Genomic DNA, 16,475 nt, shown 5'->3' with positions numbered 1-16,475 from the left:
TCTTTCTTTTCAGAGTTACACTGTCCAGAAAGTGTCACTCTTACACAGGAAGCACTATACTACTGCTGTCAACCTAAAGCCACTGAGAGCAACTATTCAATAGTGGTTCTAAGCCCAAAGGAAACCACCGAGAAGGAAACTAATAGGTATTATGGGTGAGGTACTCTGATAGTTGCAATATATATTGCATCTTATTTAATCTTCATGACATTTGTCTCTATTTTACAGTAAGAAAACTGAAGTTTTGAAAGAAATCTACCCACATTCATTCAGTTACTAAGAATAGATTAAAATCCAGGTCTATCTACCCTAAAACTTCTGATCTTTTCAATTTTTACCTAATGACAAAAACAAATATGGCTTGTTTACATAGGCTAAGGTGAAATATCTGTGTGCATCAGTCCTGAGTAAGTGCTAGGCTCTTACGCAGGGTAGTAAAGGGAAAGAGCTCGGTCTCCAAACAGTGTCTCTGAAGTTTAAGATCTGTCCTGACTGAACCTATTCTCCTCCTTCCCAAAAGACTTCAATAGAACTAAAGACTGAAGTTCAGGGTATCCAAGTACAATGGCAAATTAAGAGGAAGTTCCCCCACCCCCACCCAAGGATTAGCTAATTTTTTTTTTTTTAAACTGGAAAAAAATAAGACTGGCCCTCCAATTATTCCTTTTCTTTTCTCTCCAAGTCTTGATTATTTTATGAACAAATCAAAATTATACATTTTTATGTTCCTAAACAAAGTGAGTTATTAGCTATTAAGTACCTTAAAAATTAACAATATGTATTAATTTTTGCATTCCAAATTCTACTATGCTGTACCTCCCCATCCCTACATAATTTTACCTACTGCTCCAAGACATCTTTAATCATTATATCTTTACTCCCTTCCCAAAGCCTGACAACCCAATTAACCTTAAAACAGTATAAAAACTTTTTTTTAAAAAAAAGTATCATAAAAATGTTTTAGTTAGCTTCTTTTGAAGCTTTATTTATTTGGTTTAAGGTGGAGGGAAGGGAATAGCAAAATACCATAATGCTGTTCTCTGAATAAATTTTCTATCTCCAATATCCTCAAACATCCCTGATAAATCCTCTGGCTTCTTCATGCAAAGTGAGCTTAGAGGTTCAAAATCAGTTACACAATCTCTTATCTCTCATCTTAAACCTACTGATCTCAGCCTTTAGGGCCTTTGCTAAAACCCTGAAATCACAGGAAAAGTTGTAGCTGGCAGCCTCTGACATTTGGAAATACAATGTTAACACTTTATCTATCCTTCCTTCTGGTCATATATGTATATGTATATAATGTGTGTATATTATATTTTAAAATAGATATACTTTTTGATCATCAAAATTGAGGGCATGTGATACAAAATATCTTCTATACCTCCTTGTGGTAGATTATTTGCAATAATGGCCACAATTATTCCCTTCCATGTATCCTTCATGAGGTTTCTCTCATCAAGAGAGAGTCTATTTCCCAAACCCTAGAACCTGGACTGACTTCTACTTACTGTTAAAAAGAACCTGGCAGAAATGACAGTGTGTGAATTCTGAGCCCATGCATCAATAGATTTTACATGCTTCTGCCAACTTTCCTGGAACCCTTCTACCACCATGAAAACAAACCTGAGTTGGAGGATGGAAGACCATGTGGAGCAGAAACAATGCACTAGACAACATCCATCCAATTCTCCAGAGAATACCTGCCTAGCCAGTCTGCCTCGTACCACAGATGTACGGGAAAGTCCAGCTGAGACTAGAACAGCCCTGTCTAAATTGCTGACCTGCAGAATCATGAACTAAGTATCTGTGTTGTCCAATATGGTAACCACCAACCATATGTGGCTATCTGAATTTAAATTAATTCAAATGAAATAAAAGTAAAAATTCAGCTTTCAAAAAAAAAGTGTTATTCCTATATTCTCATATTCTTATCTATAACATAAACAAGAACAAGAAAACCTTCTTAGTTTGTTCTAATTACCAAGCAACAACTTGTCATTAGCTTTTACTCTCCATAAACACTATAGGGGAATGATCCAAAACTCATCGGTGAAACCCAAGTTTACAAATTCTCTTTCATACAACCTAATTTTGGCCCACACCCTGATGAGGTCACACTGATTTCAAGGCTTCCAGCTCCTACCCACTGTGTTCTAAGGCCATTAATTCAGACAGAGAAATGAACTTTTTTCAGGAAAAAAGTCTGGCAATTACTGTGGGACCTAGAGGCAAGGCTTGTTTTTAATTTTTTTTTTTAATTCTAATGCTAAATCATGATAAAAATAGAGGGGCTACATACATCTACTTAGGGCAACGAAAACAGCTTCCAAAGGACTTAAAGCGAAAGAGTGTTACAAATTTCCAGTCCTCTCTAAAAGACAAAGACATTTATGTTAGAACAGAACTTGGTCACAAGATGCCCAAAGTTAATATTCACCTTCTGCTTCTGAGAAGCACGGTTCTTCTCATCAGAGATCTTCTCCGGATTATACCTTATGAGTGATGGGATGGAAGACACCTGGACAGGCACTTGGACAGCAGGAATTGAGCCTAGCACTGACTCCTCCTGCTTGGGATCATTAGGAGTCACAGTGGGGATCACACGGAGATTAGGACGGCTACGAGTAGCTTGTTTGGTAACTGGCATCACCCTGTGTGGTTCAGGTAAAGGGTGGTTTGATGGTTGGGGGATGGGGTACATGGGCCACCTTGAGGCTGCATAAGCCATGTAGTGCCTATAGGCATCAAAGGAGGCAGGGGGAATGGTAGGTCCCTGGTAGTTTGGAGGTATCCGAGCTGCAGCAAACTGAGTGGCCCTTGGCATATGAAACTGAGATGAAGAAGCAGGGCGTGGAAGTCTAATTGGGGCAGATGGCGTTGATGGCAACATGCACCTCACTGCAACAGATGACTGAAACCCACTGCCAACTGCCTCTGGTCCCGAAATCTGACCCATTGGATGATCAGACTTCAGAAATGGGGGGCTGTTTTTTGTGAGAAGGTAAGAATCCACAGGGGAGGCTGGGGGTGGATGGGAAATCTCTGAGGAATGAGTATTGATATGGTGTGCCTCCCGGCTCTCTAGTCTGTGGGGATCTGAGGAGCACCGATCAGAAGAGAAATGGCGGTCAACTGAGGAACGGTGGTCAATTGAAAAGTGTCGGTCAACTGAGGAACGGTGGTCAGCTGAGGAGCGTGATGATGGCTTCTTGCCATGAAGTCGTTCCTGGGTACGTGCAGCCAATTTACTAATTTCTGCTACCCCAATATCCAGCCCTATAGTCTTGAGCAAGTCATGAATCTTGGCATACTCTGGATTGGTCTCTTCCAGTGATTCTAGCTTTACAGGTGGAGCTGAAGAGGGCAGAGAGCTTACTTTCTGTCTCATAACATCTCTCTCAGAGCCCCCAAGAGGCTTTGGTGGGGATTCTGCCTTTAAATCCTCTTCTTCATCCCCATAAAGAAATTTCTCCTCATCCTCAATGTCAGGAAAGCTACGTCGCCTTTTTTCCTGTGTACTGGCAGAATCTGCCAACATACTCAAAATACGGGAAAAACCACTGCCATCCTGGCTAGCCCTCTCATGGGGCAGCAAGAAATCTGTATGTCGCTCAGGTCCCTCAGCCTTTGTATCCAATTTCTCCTTGTGGCACAGAAAACTTCCAAACTTTTCTCTGAGAGGACTGCTATCTTTGGGTACCCCAGGAAGGGGACCCCATTGGTAGAGGCTGTCCTGCGATTCCTTCAGGGCAGTCTCTACCATAGTCTCTTTGTTGCTCTCAATCTCTGAGGCAAAAGCAGCTATAGCACCACTTAGTGGAAGAGATGAGTGTCCAGAGTAGAGAGGGTGATCCTGGCTGGAGCTGGTACTGCTGGAAAAATTCTCAAGCTGCAAAGAAAAATACAACTAATTTAGCCACCGTGCAGAATCTATGAAAACTAGTGATTGAGATAGTTTTGCTCTTCCTGAACTCATAGGGGAAAATTAAATATGGATAAAAAAGAGGGCGAGTATCCTTAACCTGGTTCAAAATATGGGTCCCCATCTCTCAGATGTCTCTGCTATAGCAAGGTGAAATAGGAAATGACGCAGATTGGACCGAATCCTTACCTCTGCCCATCTGTTATAGTCCTAATCAAGAAATGTGAAATAAAAAGGACTTCAGGGATCCTCTAGCTTACTGGTTTTCTTTTCTGTGGGTCCCCAATAGAGAAAACATGTAAACGTGGAGTGCTCTGTCTGAAAACTCTGGAACCCGAACTCCTCTACCTCCTTTTTGCTTCAAGTACTTTTAAGCACTTATTCAGAAGCCATTTGCTCATAAGAGGACAGCTGAAAACTAGCGCTCTTGCCCAACCATGTTTTCATAGGTGAGGAAAAAAATATTAAAGCCCAGCCAGAATGGTGAGGTGACTTGTCCAAAAAAACATTTGGCCAAGTTGGTGGCAGAGGTGGGATCAAAATCACTTGACTTCTGGTCTAGTATACCATCACTCATGTATGTGTTTTCTCTATACAAAGAGATGAGGAAATTCAGACCACCTTCTCCTCTTGCCCTTTAAGTTTCACTTCCAAGAAACCCATATTCAAAGATTCTCTTAACACCAACATTCAAGTAAGGGAAAAAATTTAAAGAGCAGGCACTCTCCAAAATGTCTGTTTAAAAAGTCTAGTATGTGGCAGAAGCCCTCTACTGATGCACCTATGAGGACTGCAGCTTCTTTTGGAGAGTTCTGCAAGATGCAGTTCATAGGCATAACAATGTTAGTCCAGCATGTATTACAAAGATACCATTAGGGACACAGCTCCCAGGAAAGTAACCAGGCTTTAAGGTATCAGAGGCACTAGCAAGAGACCCAAAAAGAAATGCAGCAGAGACCTGCGTGGGGGGCTCCATGTCCACCTCAATCCGCTTCTTCAGGATGGACTTCTTGGGCATTACAGATACTTCCTCAGGCCGATGCAAAGAATATCCTGGCTCCGATGCTGTTAGGACACCTGACAGTCCAGGGATAGGACAGCTACTGCCACCACCATCCATTTCCACCAGGTCCTGACTCAAGCTCCTACTTCGTTCCTCCTCTTCCTCTCGCTTTCGCCTGGCAAGGTCCAGCTCTCGAAACTCAGGATCTAGAAACCTAGGGCTTGGGCTTCGTCTACGCTGTCGATAGTTGCGGGTCCCTGATGTAAAACTCGGGTGATCCCCTCCCATACTATGCATCTTCTCTGTGTCATCATAACGGGGCCGTTTGGCCTCCCGGTTCCTCTCCTCAGATCGTATAGAATAGGAACCTTTGAGCTTGTCTCTATTCCGTTCTGTGCCCCGCAACAACTCATCATGACAACTGATATGGGAACTATAATCAGATCGAGGCAGGAAAGTTTCTCTTGTTCGGTAGTCCTCGTCAAGTTGTCCCAAGAAGGGACTGAGAAGCCCCTCCTCCCGGGAAATATATCGTTCAAGACCTCGAGAGCATTGGGAGCTTCGAGTGAAGACAGAATCATCAGTCAGGTCATCCCTGAGGAAAGAGATAAGCATTACTGAATATAATGGATTTGGAACAAGCAAGACCAGACAAGGCTACAAGATTGACATTTGGCAAAGGGTCTCTATTGAGTGCTTAGGACAAGACAATAATCATGAAGTCCAAGAACAAATCTATGTATATATATTTAGAACATTTCCTCTCCCTTTCCCTAAGGACACAAACAGCTTCAGTTCTTAACCAAGGAAGATTATCACTAATATATCTGGACAGAGCTTTTAGGCCAATTTCTTCTACTGGACTTTGGGGATGGAGAGTATCATGCTAGGATTTGGGAGATGTGAGAGCACCCCCAACAGACTACAAACAGGTCGAGGTTACACAACTCCACATCAACTAAATTCTAGCTCCTCATTATCAGTATTACCCAGGAACTTTTTTGAAATGCAGATTCCCAGACTCCACCCCAGACCTAATGAATCAGAATTTGCATTTTAACAAGACCTCCAGGTGATTCCTGTGTACTTTAAAGTGTGAAGAACACTGGTCTAGATCAATGGTTTTCAGGCTATGTTCCAGAGAGATTCTGACTGCTCAGGAAGTCCCAAGAAAGGAGCTGGCTTTTTCACTTTAATTAATTATTCTTGTTATTTCTGTGTGTGTGGTAATGAAGGTGTCAGGGATTGATTTTGGTGATGAATGTACAACTATGTAATGGTACTGTGAACAATCAAATGTAAGATTTGTTTTGTATGACTGCGTAGTATGTGAATATATCTCAATAAAATGAATAATAAAAAAAAAAAAAAAAGGGAAAGGGCCATATCAGATGGAGACTGTTGGGAGGTCTGATGGGGGGCCCAGGTCAGATGACCATGCCCACGGGCAAGGGAGGCCGGGAAGGCAAGTGTCCGGCCCTTCCAGCTCCTTGTTAGGCATGAGCCCCGTTTCTCTCTAAAACATGTATTGGAGGAGGGGTTTCACCCAACACAGGAGCTAGGATAAGAAACTGGGCAAGCCCCCTGCAGAGAAAAGACATTAATTTTAAACATTCTAGTTTCTGATGAGAAAGAAGAGGGTGGTGGTGGGGTCTAGTGTGGCTGCTGAGGGAGGGGATTAACCAGGAGAAAGTTCCTGCTCCACAGAGGATTCCTGGGAGAACACAGTTCAGTGGTTCACAACCCTGGCTTCAGTTAGGACCACCTGGAGAGCTTCCAACAAAATGCTGTTTCCAGGTTCTGTCCTAAAGCAGGTAAGTAAAAATTCCCGCAAATTATTTTCTGTAGCACACTATCTAATTTAAGTTCTCTGGTCAGTTTGTTTAAACAATGTAATTACATGGAACCTAGGATAGGGAATGAGATCTTGTTATTCTGTATAGGTTAATATAATACACCAATGCATCCCAGAATATTTTGGGCAGAAAGTAAAAAAGTATTTGCAAAGTCCCTTTGAGGAACTGGGGGAGAATGTGGAAATATCAAACTTCTCCACATGGGGTATTTCTGCTATTCTCTTAAGCCTTGATCTAGAGGCTTACCCTTATGAAACTTATCTTTCCAATGGCAAAGCTGAGCCTACTTATAACTATGCCTAAGAGTCACTCCCAGAAAACCTCTTTTGTTGCTCAGATGTGACCTCTCTCTGTAAGCCAACTCTGTAAATTAACTCACTACCCTCCCTCTTTTGTGGGACATGACTTCCAGGAATGAGCCTGGCCCTGGCACCATGGGATTGAGGATGCCTTCTTGACCTAAAGGGGGAAAAGAAATGAAACAAAATAAAGTTTCAGGGGCTAAGAGATTTCAAATAGAGTCAAGAGGTTATTCTTGAGGTTCTTCTTATGCATTATTTAGATATAATGTGTGTTAGAATAGCTAGAAGGAAATACCTGAAACTGTTGAACTGTAATGCAATAGCCTTGATTCTTGATGATGATTATATAACAAAATATTTATAAATCATAGGGGGGAAAATGAAGATAAAAAAAAATAGGGGGGGATTAGGGGTATGGGATGTTTTGGGTGTTCTTTTATATTTTAATTTTTTATATTTTTGGAGGGATAATGAAAATGTTCTAAAATTGATTGTGGTGATGAACGCACAACTATATGATGATACTGTGAGCCACTGACTGTACATTTTGGAAGAATTATGTGGTGTGTGAATATATCTCAATAAAATTGAATTAAAAAAAAAAAAAAAAGAAAGGAGCTGGGAAAGCAGAGCAGGCAGGGCTCTGGGCCTTCTACCCCATTTAAGTCATACTAGCCCCAACATTATCTTTTTATATATTTTATCAACTTAGTATCTGTTTTTATATGAAAGTTCTATGTGATATTCCATTTGGGAAAAAAAGTTTCATGTGGGGAAAAATTTTTCTAAACTATGGATCTATCTAATTGGCATGATTTTCTCAGAAGTTTCAGAAGATTCTTTGTTTAGAACTTTAGAAGGTTCTCTTAAAGTATTCTTTTAGAATGCTTTGTCTTGCTGGCTCACATATCTAAAACCATAAAACTCTCTCAGCCTGTTTTGTCACCCTCTTTCCTGCCTTGCCTGGGTGTCCATGAGCACTCTAATCTTGGACCCAAGAAAGAGTAAGTGATGATTTGGCTCATAAATTTTAATTTCATAGAAATTCATTCAATTGATATTCACAGAAATAAAAAGGTTTCAGACCTTTCTGGCATGGAGGCAGAAATACAAGATGGAGTATCTGCCCTCTCAGCTCAGTGCTCTAAACCACACATAATAGTTTTAATCTTTTTGAGCATTGTGGCTGTAGAGCTTCTATGGTCCAAAAAAGAAAGTTTCTGATTTAAATCATACATAAAGATCCTCTAGCACTTTAAGCATATAATATTCAAGTGTCTGAACAAAAAAGTACAGTGCTTACATATAACTCACATTCCAGAGTGACAGTTATCATCCAGAGAATGGTAATTACTGGTGTGCTTTACAATTTCTAATAGTTACTTCTGGTTTTTTGTTAAGTTTCTAGAAATAACTTACTTTGTTTTTTTTCTTATAATTGCTTTCCAACTTCTGGGACTCAGAGTTAACAGAACATCAAAAAGTTGCCTTTTCTTATTCACCAGCCCTGCCTTTGTTCAAAGTTTTGGACTTGGACAACAGCTGTAAACAACTTTACGAAAGGCTATCAAGATGAACTTTATCACCTCCTCTACAAAAAGTGACACCTGTGGGAATCAAGGTTCCTGTCACCTACTCCAAGAATTTGGGGGAATTTTAAGGTCTCGATGTAGTTTGAAACAGAATGGAATGGGAATGAACCAAGGATGATCTCTGAAATAAAACATAACTGGAGTAGCAAGTTTGGCTCTGTAGATCTGTTGGCCATGAATAGCTTTCCATACCTATATCCAGGAGGAGTGTCCATGAATTGAGTCATTCCACTGCTAAAACACTATCCACCATACAAAAAGTCTCTGATCATATTACTGTAGGGGATAAAGCACAGGCTCTGTGGGCAGTGGAAAGTTCATCTAAGCTCCCATGTTTATCTCCCCAGCTAGAATTATTACATGTCACCCCCAAATGGCACACTAGCCCAGGATTAATCTAGCACTAAATATCAAGAAGCTAGAAATAATGAGACAGCTCTCAGAAAGTCTCAATGAAGACTTGCAATTTCCAGCAAAAGGAAGCAAAGAACAGTTGAAGGAAGATGAAGAAACAGTTAAAAGAATGATATATAGTTAATAGTAATATTTTAATATTCTTTCATCAACAGTAACAAATTTACTACACCATGGGTCAACAGTAAGTGGGGATAAGGGGTATGGGAGGATTTGGGTTTTATTTTTTATTCTTATCTCAATTCTGAAGTAATGAAAATGTTCTAAAATTGATCATGGGGATGTACGTACAACCATGTGATGCTACTCTGAGCCAGTGGTGTACCTTTTGGATAGTTTGTGTGGTGTATAAAGATATCTCAATAAAATTAAAAAAAAAAAAAAAAAAGAACAATATATCATGTAAACACAGTTGCTTATTAGGAGCTCCTGTCCTCCTTCCCTAAGACTCCCAATCCCAAAGGCTAAGGGAGGCTAAAAAGAGCCCCCATTTCCTATATCCAGGAATAGCCCAGTGAAAGACACTCTCTGAAAGGCTTAGTTAAGTCCAATTACTTTCTAAAAATAAAATCTATCTATTTAAAAACTGATTGTTGACTATGAGTGATGAGTACATGGAGGCTCACTGTACTATTCTCTCTACTTTTTTGTGTTTATAAATTTCCATTGAAGCAGGTTAAAAATGTATATAAGTCCATACAAAACTTGTACACAAATGTTCATAATACCCAAAAAGTGGGGGAAAAAACCAAATGTACATCACTGATGAATGGACATATAATCATATATATATTCATATACATAATCATACAATGAATTATTATTGGCAATAAAAAGGAATGAAGTACTAATACATGAGGCAACATGGAAGAACCCTGAAAACATCATGGTAAGTAAAAGTAGTCAGTTAAAAGAACCACACATTATATGATTTCATTTATACGAAATGCCCAGAATAGGCAAATCTATAGAGATAGAAAGTAGATTAGTGGTTGCCTAGGGTTGGAAGGAGAGGGGAGCTTAAGGAGGTTGGGGGGTGATGGCTAATGGGTTTCTTTTAAGGTAATGAAAAGATGTTAAAATTGCTTGTGGTGGTGGATGCCCAACTCTGTGAATATACTTAAAAGTTATTGAATTGCACACTTTAAATGGCTTTATTTTATGGTATGTGAATGACAGCTCAAAAAAGCTGTTAAAAAATGAATATGATAAAAAAAGAAAAAAGGTCCTTCAGAGCCCAAACTTTTCATTCTTTTCTGCTGATTCCCTAAAGACCCCAAGGAAACTGTTTCCTTCTGTTCTTTCCCTAAGTCAAATTAGAGGTAAAAAAGAAAAAACGAAAAAATCCTACCAGCTTCAACGTATTTCAGGGGCAAGGAGTTAAGAGATAAGAATTCCATGGATGTGCACAGTACTTTGATAACCAAGGGAAATTGACCTCACGTCACTGCCTTTAGAAGCCAGGTGTCTTAGACTTTCCACACAATTTGTTCATGCTTTCTTTTCAGAATAAGTTACACTCAGGGATGCCAAGGTGAGGACAGACAAGCCAGTAACTTGGCTGTAACCCAAACCTGATATAAAATGTAAGAGAATCAATAAAGGAAGAGAAAGAATACCAGGGTTTCAGGGATTTAAAAAAAAAAAAAAAAAATCATCTGTATACAAATCATGGAAATAGCCAGTTTCATTAGCTGAAGATTGGACTCACTGTTGGGAGACATCCTGAGTATGCCACAGGTCTTGTATTTAGTGGACAGGAAGTATCCATACAAGCTACACTGAACCAGAGGAAAGGAACACAGATGTGCATGGGGCAAAAAGTATAAAGAATGGCCTTGTACCTCTTTTTTGAAACTTAATCTCATTTTCTGTAAAGTAGAGTTATCTCTGAAACACAATTCTGGGAAAGAAGATCACTGCTCCAAGCTCCCAGAGGAAAATTTTAATTTTTATACCTTACAATCACAATTGGCTATCTGAGGCCCACATGCACAACAAACCTTATGCAAAGGGAAGATGACACCCTAGCACTAACAAAAGGAAATGCTGAAGTTATCTCAAAATCTCAGCAAGGAGCTTGCTCTCATATGTTCAGAAGACAGAGCAATAGATGATGGACGATAGATAGGGAGGGAAAGAAAGAAATGGTGGTGTGACAGGATGTTAAAGTTGGTGGATCAGGGTATCGGGGGAGAGGGGTCGGGGTATGCTGGAGTTCTCTGTGTGGGGTTTGTATTGTTTTTGCAACTGTTCCTGGAAGTTTGAATTTATTTCAAAATAAAATTTAAAAAAAGAAAAAAAATCTCAGCAAGGAAGGAAGAGAATCACCTTGTACCACCTACCCATACTGCCTACTCAATCATCTTCCAAAATAGAAGCAGCCGGAAGGGCAAGGGCTGTTGCCTCAAATAAGTGATATAGTTACATACCTTGAAGTCCTATCTTCAATGTTATATGTCATAGGACTGTCTTGCATTGCTTCATTGCATCCACAGCCACTGGAGCTTTGAAGTAAATACTACCCAGGAGCAACACTGGTCCTCAGACTTCCTGCCCAGCTGTCCCCCACTGCCTGCCTATGCTGTGTGCACCACTGCACAGTCTCAGTTTGAAAGGATATTACATGGATTTATTGCTGCTGCTAATCATTTGTGAAAACTGTCAGAACATAACGGACATGGCCTCAGCTCTCAGGAGTGCTTTCCTCCACTCCCATACTCACTTTTTGACTTTTGTAAGGTGAAAGAGAAAAAAAAAAACACCTAATGTGACTATTTTCATCCCATACATAGTAAGTTCCTAGTATCTGAGGTCTACATTTAATATTCTGGAGTGTATGATCCTTTCCCTCAGCACTCAATAACTGTAAAGTGATAACTGAACTCAAGCATTTCCAAACTTTCTATTAATGCTTTATGTATTTAATAGGCATACCTGTTTTAGACATGACTTTATTTAAACCCTTTCTGAATGTATCATTTCAGCCTGGGCCAGCTGATAAATACCACCACAAAAAAAAGAGTTCCTATTTTGTTCAGAACCCCTCCTTTGCAGAAGGGACCTCTAGCTTCAGTACTTCAGAATTAATACCATCTCAACTTTTTTTTATTTGGGGGACTCTAATTATGTCCCCTCAGCCTTCCTTTTTTCATTCGGCCAGGATGACCTTTTCAAGTCATTTCTTCTACGTAAGTCATATGGCAACAGAGTCCACATCAATACAAGTATACCTCACTTCATTGCGCTTTGCAGAAATCATGTTTTTGTTTGTTTGTTTTTTTTACAAATTGAAGGTTTTTGCCAACCCTGCATCAAGCAAATCTATTGGCGCCTTTTTTCCCACAGCATGCATTCAATTCGTGTCTCTGTCACATGTTAATTAAGCTATATATATTGTTCTTTTAGACATAATGCTATTGCACACTTAATAGACTACAATACAGTGTAAACAACTTTTATATGCACTGGGAAACCAAAAAATTTGCATGACTTGCTTTACTGAGATACTTGCTTTTTTGCAGTGGCCTGGAACCCACCTTGCAGTATCTCCGAGGTATGCCCGCACAGTCGTCGTCCCCTGCCCGAACCTCTACCCCCTTAGAAGAGTTTTTCCAAAGTTATACTCTGTCCTGGATACACGACCATAGAGCGTAAGTTCAGTGCTAGCACCACCTTTTCAAACACATCACTCAGAAAGCAGCAACATTTATGCCTTGAGCAAAACCTACCTGTCCATGTCCTCCAGGTTATCCGCTGGGGACCCTAGCCGATCACAGAGCCTCTGCTGTTCTGGTGTGCCAACACAGAAGTGGTCATTGCCAACGGTAATTCTTAAGCTCTGTTCCAAGGAAGAGTCAGAACGCAGACCAGGAGAGCGTCTCTACAAAAATAAAAGATAATATGGTAGTCAAGTAGAGTCAAGACACCCTTACCCCAAAAATATTCTCTTTCCTGTCAGAAAGTTATGGTCCAACAAGGTAAGAAATGGCTATGTTAAGATAGTACTCCAAAAATAAAGCACTTTTAAAAAATTACCATGTTTGGAAAGATGAAAGCCCACACGTCTAGGCATCCCATGAGTGACTGACCTCTCATTATTTCATTTACTGATACTAGACACAGGAATAGAGCGATGAATCAAGTCCCTGCTCTCAGAATCTACATATTTTAGTGAAGAAGGCAAGCCAAAAGCAGGCTTAAAAAAAAAAATACTTCTGCTAGCAATAAATGCTATAAAGTCATTAAAATATGATAATGTAAAAGAGGCTGGGGAAAAGGAGCTACATCAGATGGTTAAAGAAGACTTTTCTGAAGTGGTATCATTCCGGAGGCCTGAATAATGAGCCGCTAGCCTTACAAAGAATAGGTGGAAGAATGTTTCAGGCAAAGGGAAGAGCATCCTTGGTAATGAACTTAGTCTATTTATTTTGAGTAATGGACAGAAGGCCAATGTGGATGCAGCAAAATGACAGTTGAAGAGAAGACAGGCAGAGGCTATGGCCAAGAAATTTGGATTTTATTCTTAGTGTAATAAGTCACAGGAAGCTTTTAAGCAGGAAAGTGATGTGATATGACTACATTCCTCCTCCAGATGGTCACATGGCTCAAATTCTCACCTCCTTCAGGTCTTTATTCAAAAATCACCTCAGGAGGTCTTCCCTAGCCACCATATCAAAAACCTTAACTCCCTTCTCTGCTTGATTTTCTTCTTAGCACTTAATCATATTTAAAATATAATAGCAATTTAGTTCTCTATCGTATTTATTATCTGACTCCCCCTGCTAGATTATAAGCTCTATGAGGGCAGGGGTTTTTGTTTGGTTTGTTCACTGTTATATCCCCAGTGCCCAGAAGTACATGGTAGATGCTCAATCTGTCAAATGCACAAAATGAAGGTTTTAAAAAATTATTTTGACTGTTGTATAAAGAATAAACTGGACACTAGCAAGAGTGGAATGTAAAGGAGTTTAATGCAATAATCCAGTCAAGAGGTACAAGCGCTTATTTCAGAGTGAAGGCAGGAGAACAGTTTTGGGGATGTATTTTGGAGGCAGAGCTGACCGAGTTGCTGACAGACTGGCCATGAGAAGAAGGGAGACAAAGATAACTATTTCTGACTTGAGCAATGGATGATGCCACTTACTGAGACAGAGAAAACTGGGACAAATAAATTGTGCATTGGAGGAGAGAGGGGTTGTGGAAATAAACATTCTGTTCTCCTTGCTTCACCTGTAGTGACTGACAGACTTACACTGCTCAGCTTCGAAAATCTAAACAGAGGGACAAACCAATCAAGCTCTGAGCAGAGTATCCAGAACACTTGGATACATATTAGAAAGCCACTCAAGAAAACAGAAACTTTGTCACTGGGTTAAAAAAAAGATTGGTGAACTGAAAATAAAAACAAATTCTAAAACCGGACCCCACCCAGGGACTCTTCTACAGTGGGGGGTTATGGTGAGAAGTCAATGTTATGTCTAAACTAAACTTCTTAACCTCCTGCTCTGTCTCTCTAACTGCAAAATTTAATATTCAAAATCATGGGCTTTGGGAAACTGGCGTTTCTGAGTTAAATCACAGCTCCATCACTTCTTGGCTGTGTGACCTTGGTCAAGTTACTCAAACCTTCTCTGGGATCCCTCAATGAACAATAAGGCATAATATTAATTGTTTCACCTCATACCCTTGTGAGGATGAAAAGAGAATGTATTATGCTAAGGGCTAGACATAACTGCTGGCATTTAACTCAATAAATGGTAGTAGCTAATACAACGACACGTTTTGCCTACTCTTTCGCAGAAGCAGCTCCAATTTAGATAGCTAACATTTTCCTCTAGGTGTCTACACGAGTTACGATTTCAAGCAACTCTAACTGGCCACAAAGATCTACATTACAGCTTCTCTTCTAAGCCCGAGGGCGCAGGTTGGGCCTAAGGGGATTCAAAACCATAGAACTCCGAGGAAGCGTCAACTATCCAAAAAGTACTAGCACACGATTTGGACGAAATTCCCCCTCCACCTGGCAAACTTTTCCACACCTCACCCACAGCGAGGGAAACAGTCTACTCTTAGGAAATCGACCACTCTCTCCCGACGGGGCGCCCGTGCAGGTCCCGGGACCGTTATTGTGTGAAGAGCTGCCGGGGCGCCCCCAGGCTCTAAGCGTCGCTGAAGGAACCCCGGGGGGTCAGGGAGGAGTGTTTGGTTTGGGGATCCTGGCCTGAAGGCCTCAGGGCACGCCGACTACAGGCGTTTATAGAAGCGGAAACCGGGACTAGGGGGCCGGGTCATAGAGGGGATCCCGGGCGAGGGGTGGGATTACCCGGCTGCCGCTGTCGCCTGGATGTTCTCCGCGGCCATCCCGAGCGAAGTCAGCGCGGGACTCCCCGCGGCTGCTGCCTCGGAAGCTGGCCGGGCCCGGCGGGAAGAGTCGTCGGCCCCGCGGCGGCGACGGTGATCCGCGACGGGCCCGCGGCGGCGACGGGGAGGCACGGCGGCCGCGGGGCGACGACGGGGATCCTCGGCGACCCCGCGGCGGCGACGGCGAGGCCCGGCGGCCGCGGTGCCCTGAGGGCGAGCGGGGCCGGCGGGCCGGAGTCCGCGACGAGGAGGAGCCAGAGGAGGGCGGCGAGGCGCGGCGAACCGCGCCAGACGAGGAGCCGGAGGTGCGGCCGGTACGCGGGCCGCCCCCGCCGCTATCTTTAGGCCGGTGCGAAGAGACCGAAGAGCGGGCGCCGCTGCGGTACATGGCTCCGGCAGCAGCGGCCACGGGGGCAGCTCCAACCCGGCGGCGCCTTGGACGCCGGCCCCGAGCGCGCCGCCGCAGCTGCAGCCACCGCCGCCACAGCCGCCGCGCGCCGCCCCCGCAGCAGGAGCAGCCCCCTCCCCTCCGCCCCGCGCCGCCTCAGGGGCCCGGCCGCGCGCGCCCCCGCGGCCGCGGCCGGCGGTTTGAAGGCGCGAGCACGCGCCCGACACGCCCCCCGTCCCCGTCGTCCGGGGCTCACGGCTCCTCCACTCAGAGCGCCGCCACAAGAGCCAGGGCAGGACGGGAGGAGCGCAGAAGCTGGCGCTAGACTGAACCAAGGGGCGGAGAAGTGAAGCGCGCGACCTGCGCTCCTCACGCTCCGCCTCCAAGCCGGCAAGATGGCGGCTGCTGAACCGCCCACTTTCCCCAGTCCCCCGGCGACCACGTGACACCGGGAGCCTCCGCAAGGGGCGAGATAGGGGCGGAAGAGAAGGGATTAGCGGGAAAGGAGCAAGGTCTATCAAGGGTACCCGAGGTTTTGAGATGGGACGGGCTTGGAGGTGGCGGGTGCATCTTCCTCCCTTCCCTGTGTGCCAGCCTTGTTAATTTATGAGGACAATAAATGTTTATGAATG

The 16,475-nt window shown here is 42.7% G+C and overlaps 1 protein-coding gene across 4 annotated transcripts in view; it reads right to left on the bottom strand.

The window, feature by feature from the left end:
* Positions 1–16,020, bottom strand: part of ZNF318 (zinc finger protein 318) — a 38,254-nt gene extending 22,234 nt beyond the window's left edge. For 3 of the 4 annotated variants that reach the window (XR_005217914.1, XR_005217915.1, XM_037843318.1), the window contains exons 1-4: positions 15,418–16,019; positions 12,824–12,975; positions 4,884–5,523; positions 2,441–3,892 (exon numbers count right to left, since the gene is read on the bottom strand). Coding sequence is in view for 2 of the 4 variants with exons in the window: in XM_037843318.1 (XP_037699246.1) it covers positions 2,441–3,892; positions 4,884–5,523; positions 12,824–12,975; positions 15,418–15,843 (2,670 nt within the window). In the remaining 2 variants the exon portion in view is untranslated. Of the gene's footprint in view, positions 1–2,440; positions 3,893–4,883; positions 5,524–12,823; positions 12,976–15,417 lie in introns of all 4 variants that reach the window. The other variant, XM_037843319.1, reaches the window with a different exon arrangement.
* Between the last annotated feature and the right edge of the window lie 455 nt (positions 16,021–16,475).

Source organism: Choloepus didactylus, chromosome 7 (assembly GCF_015220235.1).
Source record: "Choloepus didactylus isolate mChoDid1 chromosome 7, mChoDid1.pri, whole genome shotgun sequence".
NCBI classification, from domain to species: Eukaryota; Metazoa; Chordata; class Mammalia; order Pilosa; family Megalonychidae; genus Choloepus; species Choloepus didactylus.
The sequence above is the reverse complement of the archived record's forward strand: the minus strand, read 5'-3'. Positions and strand labels throughout refer to the sequence as shown.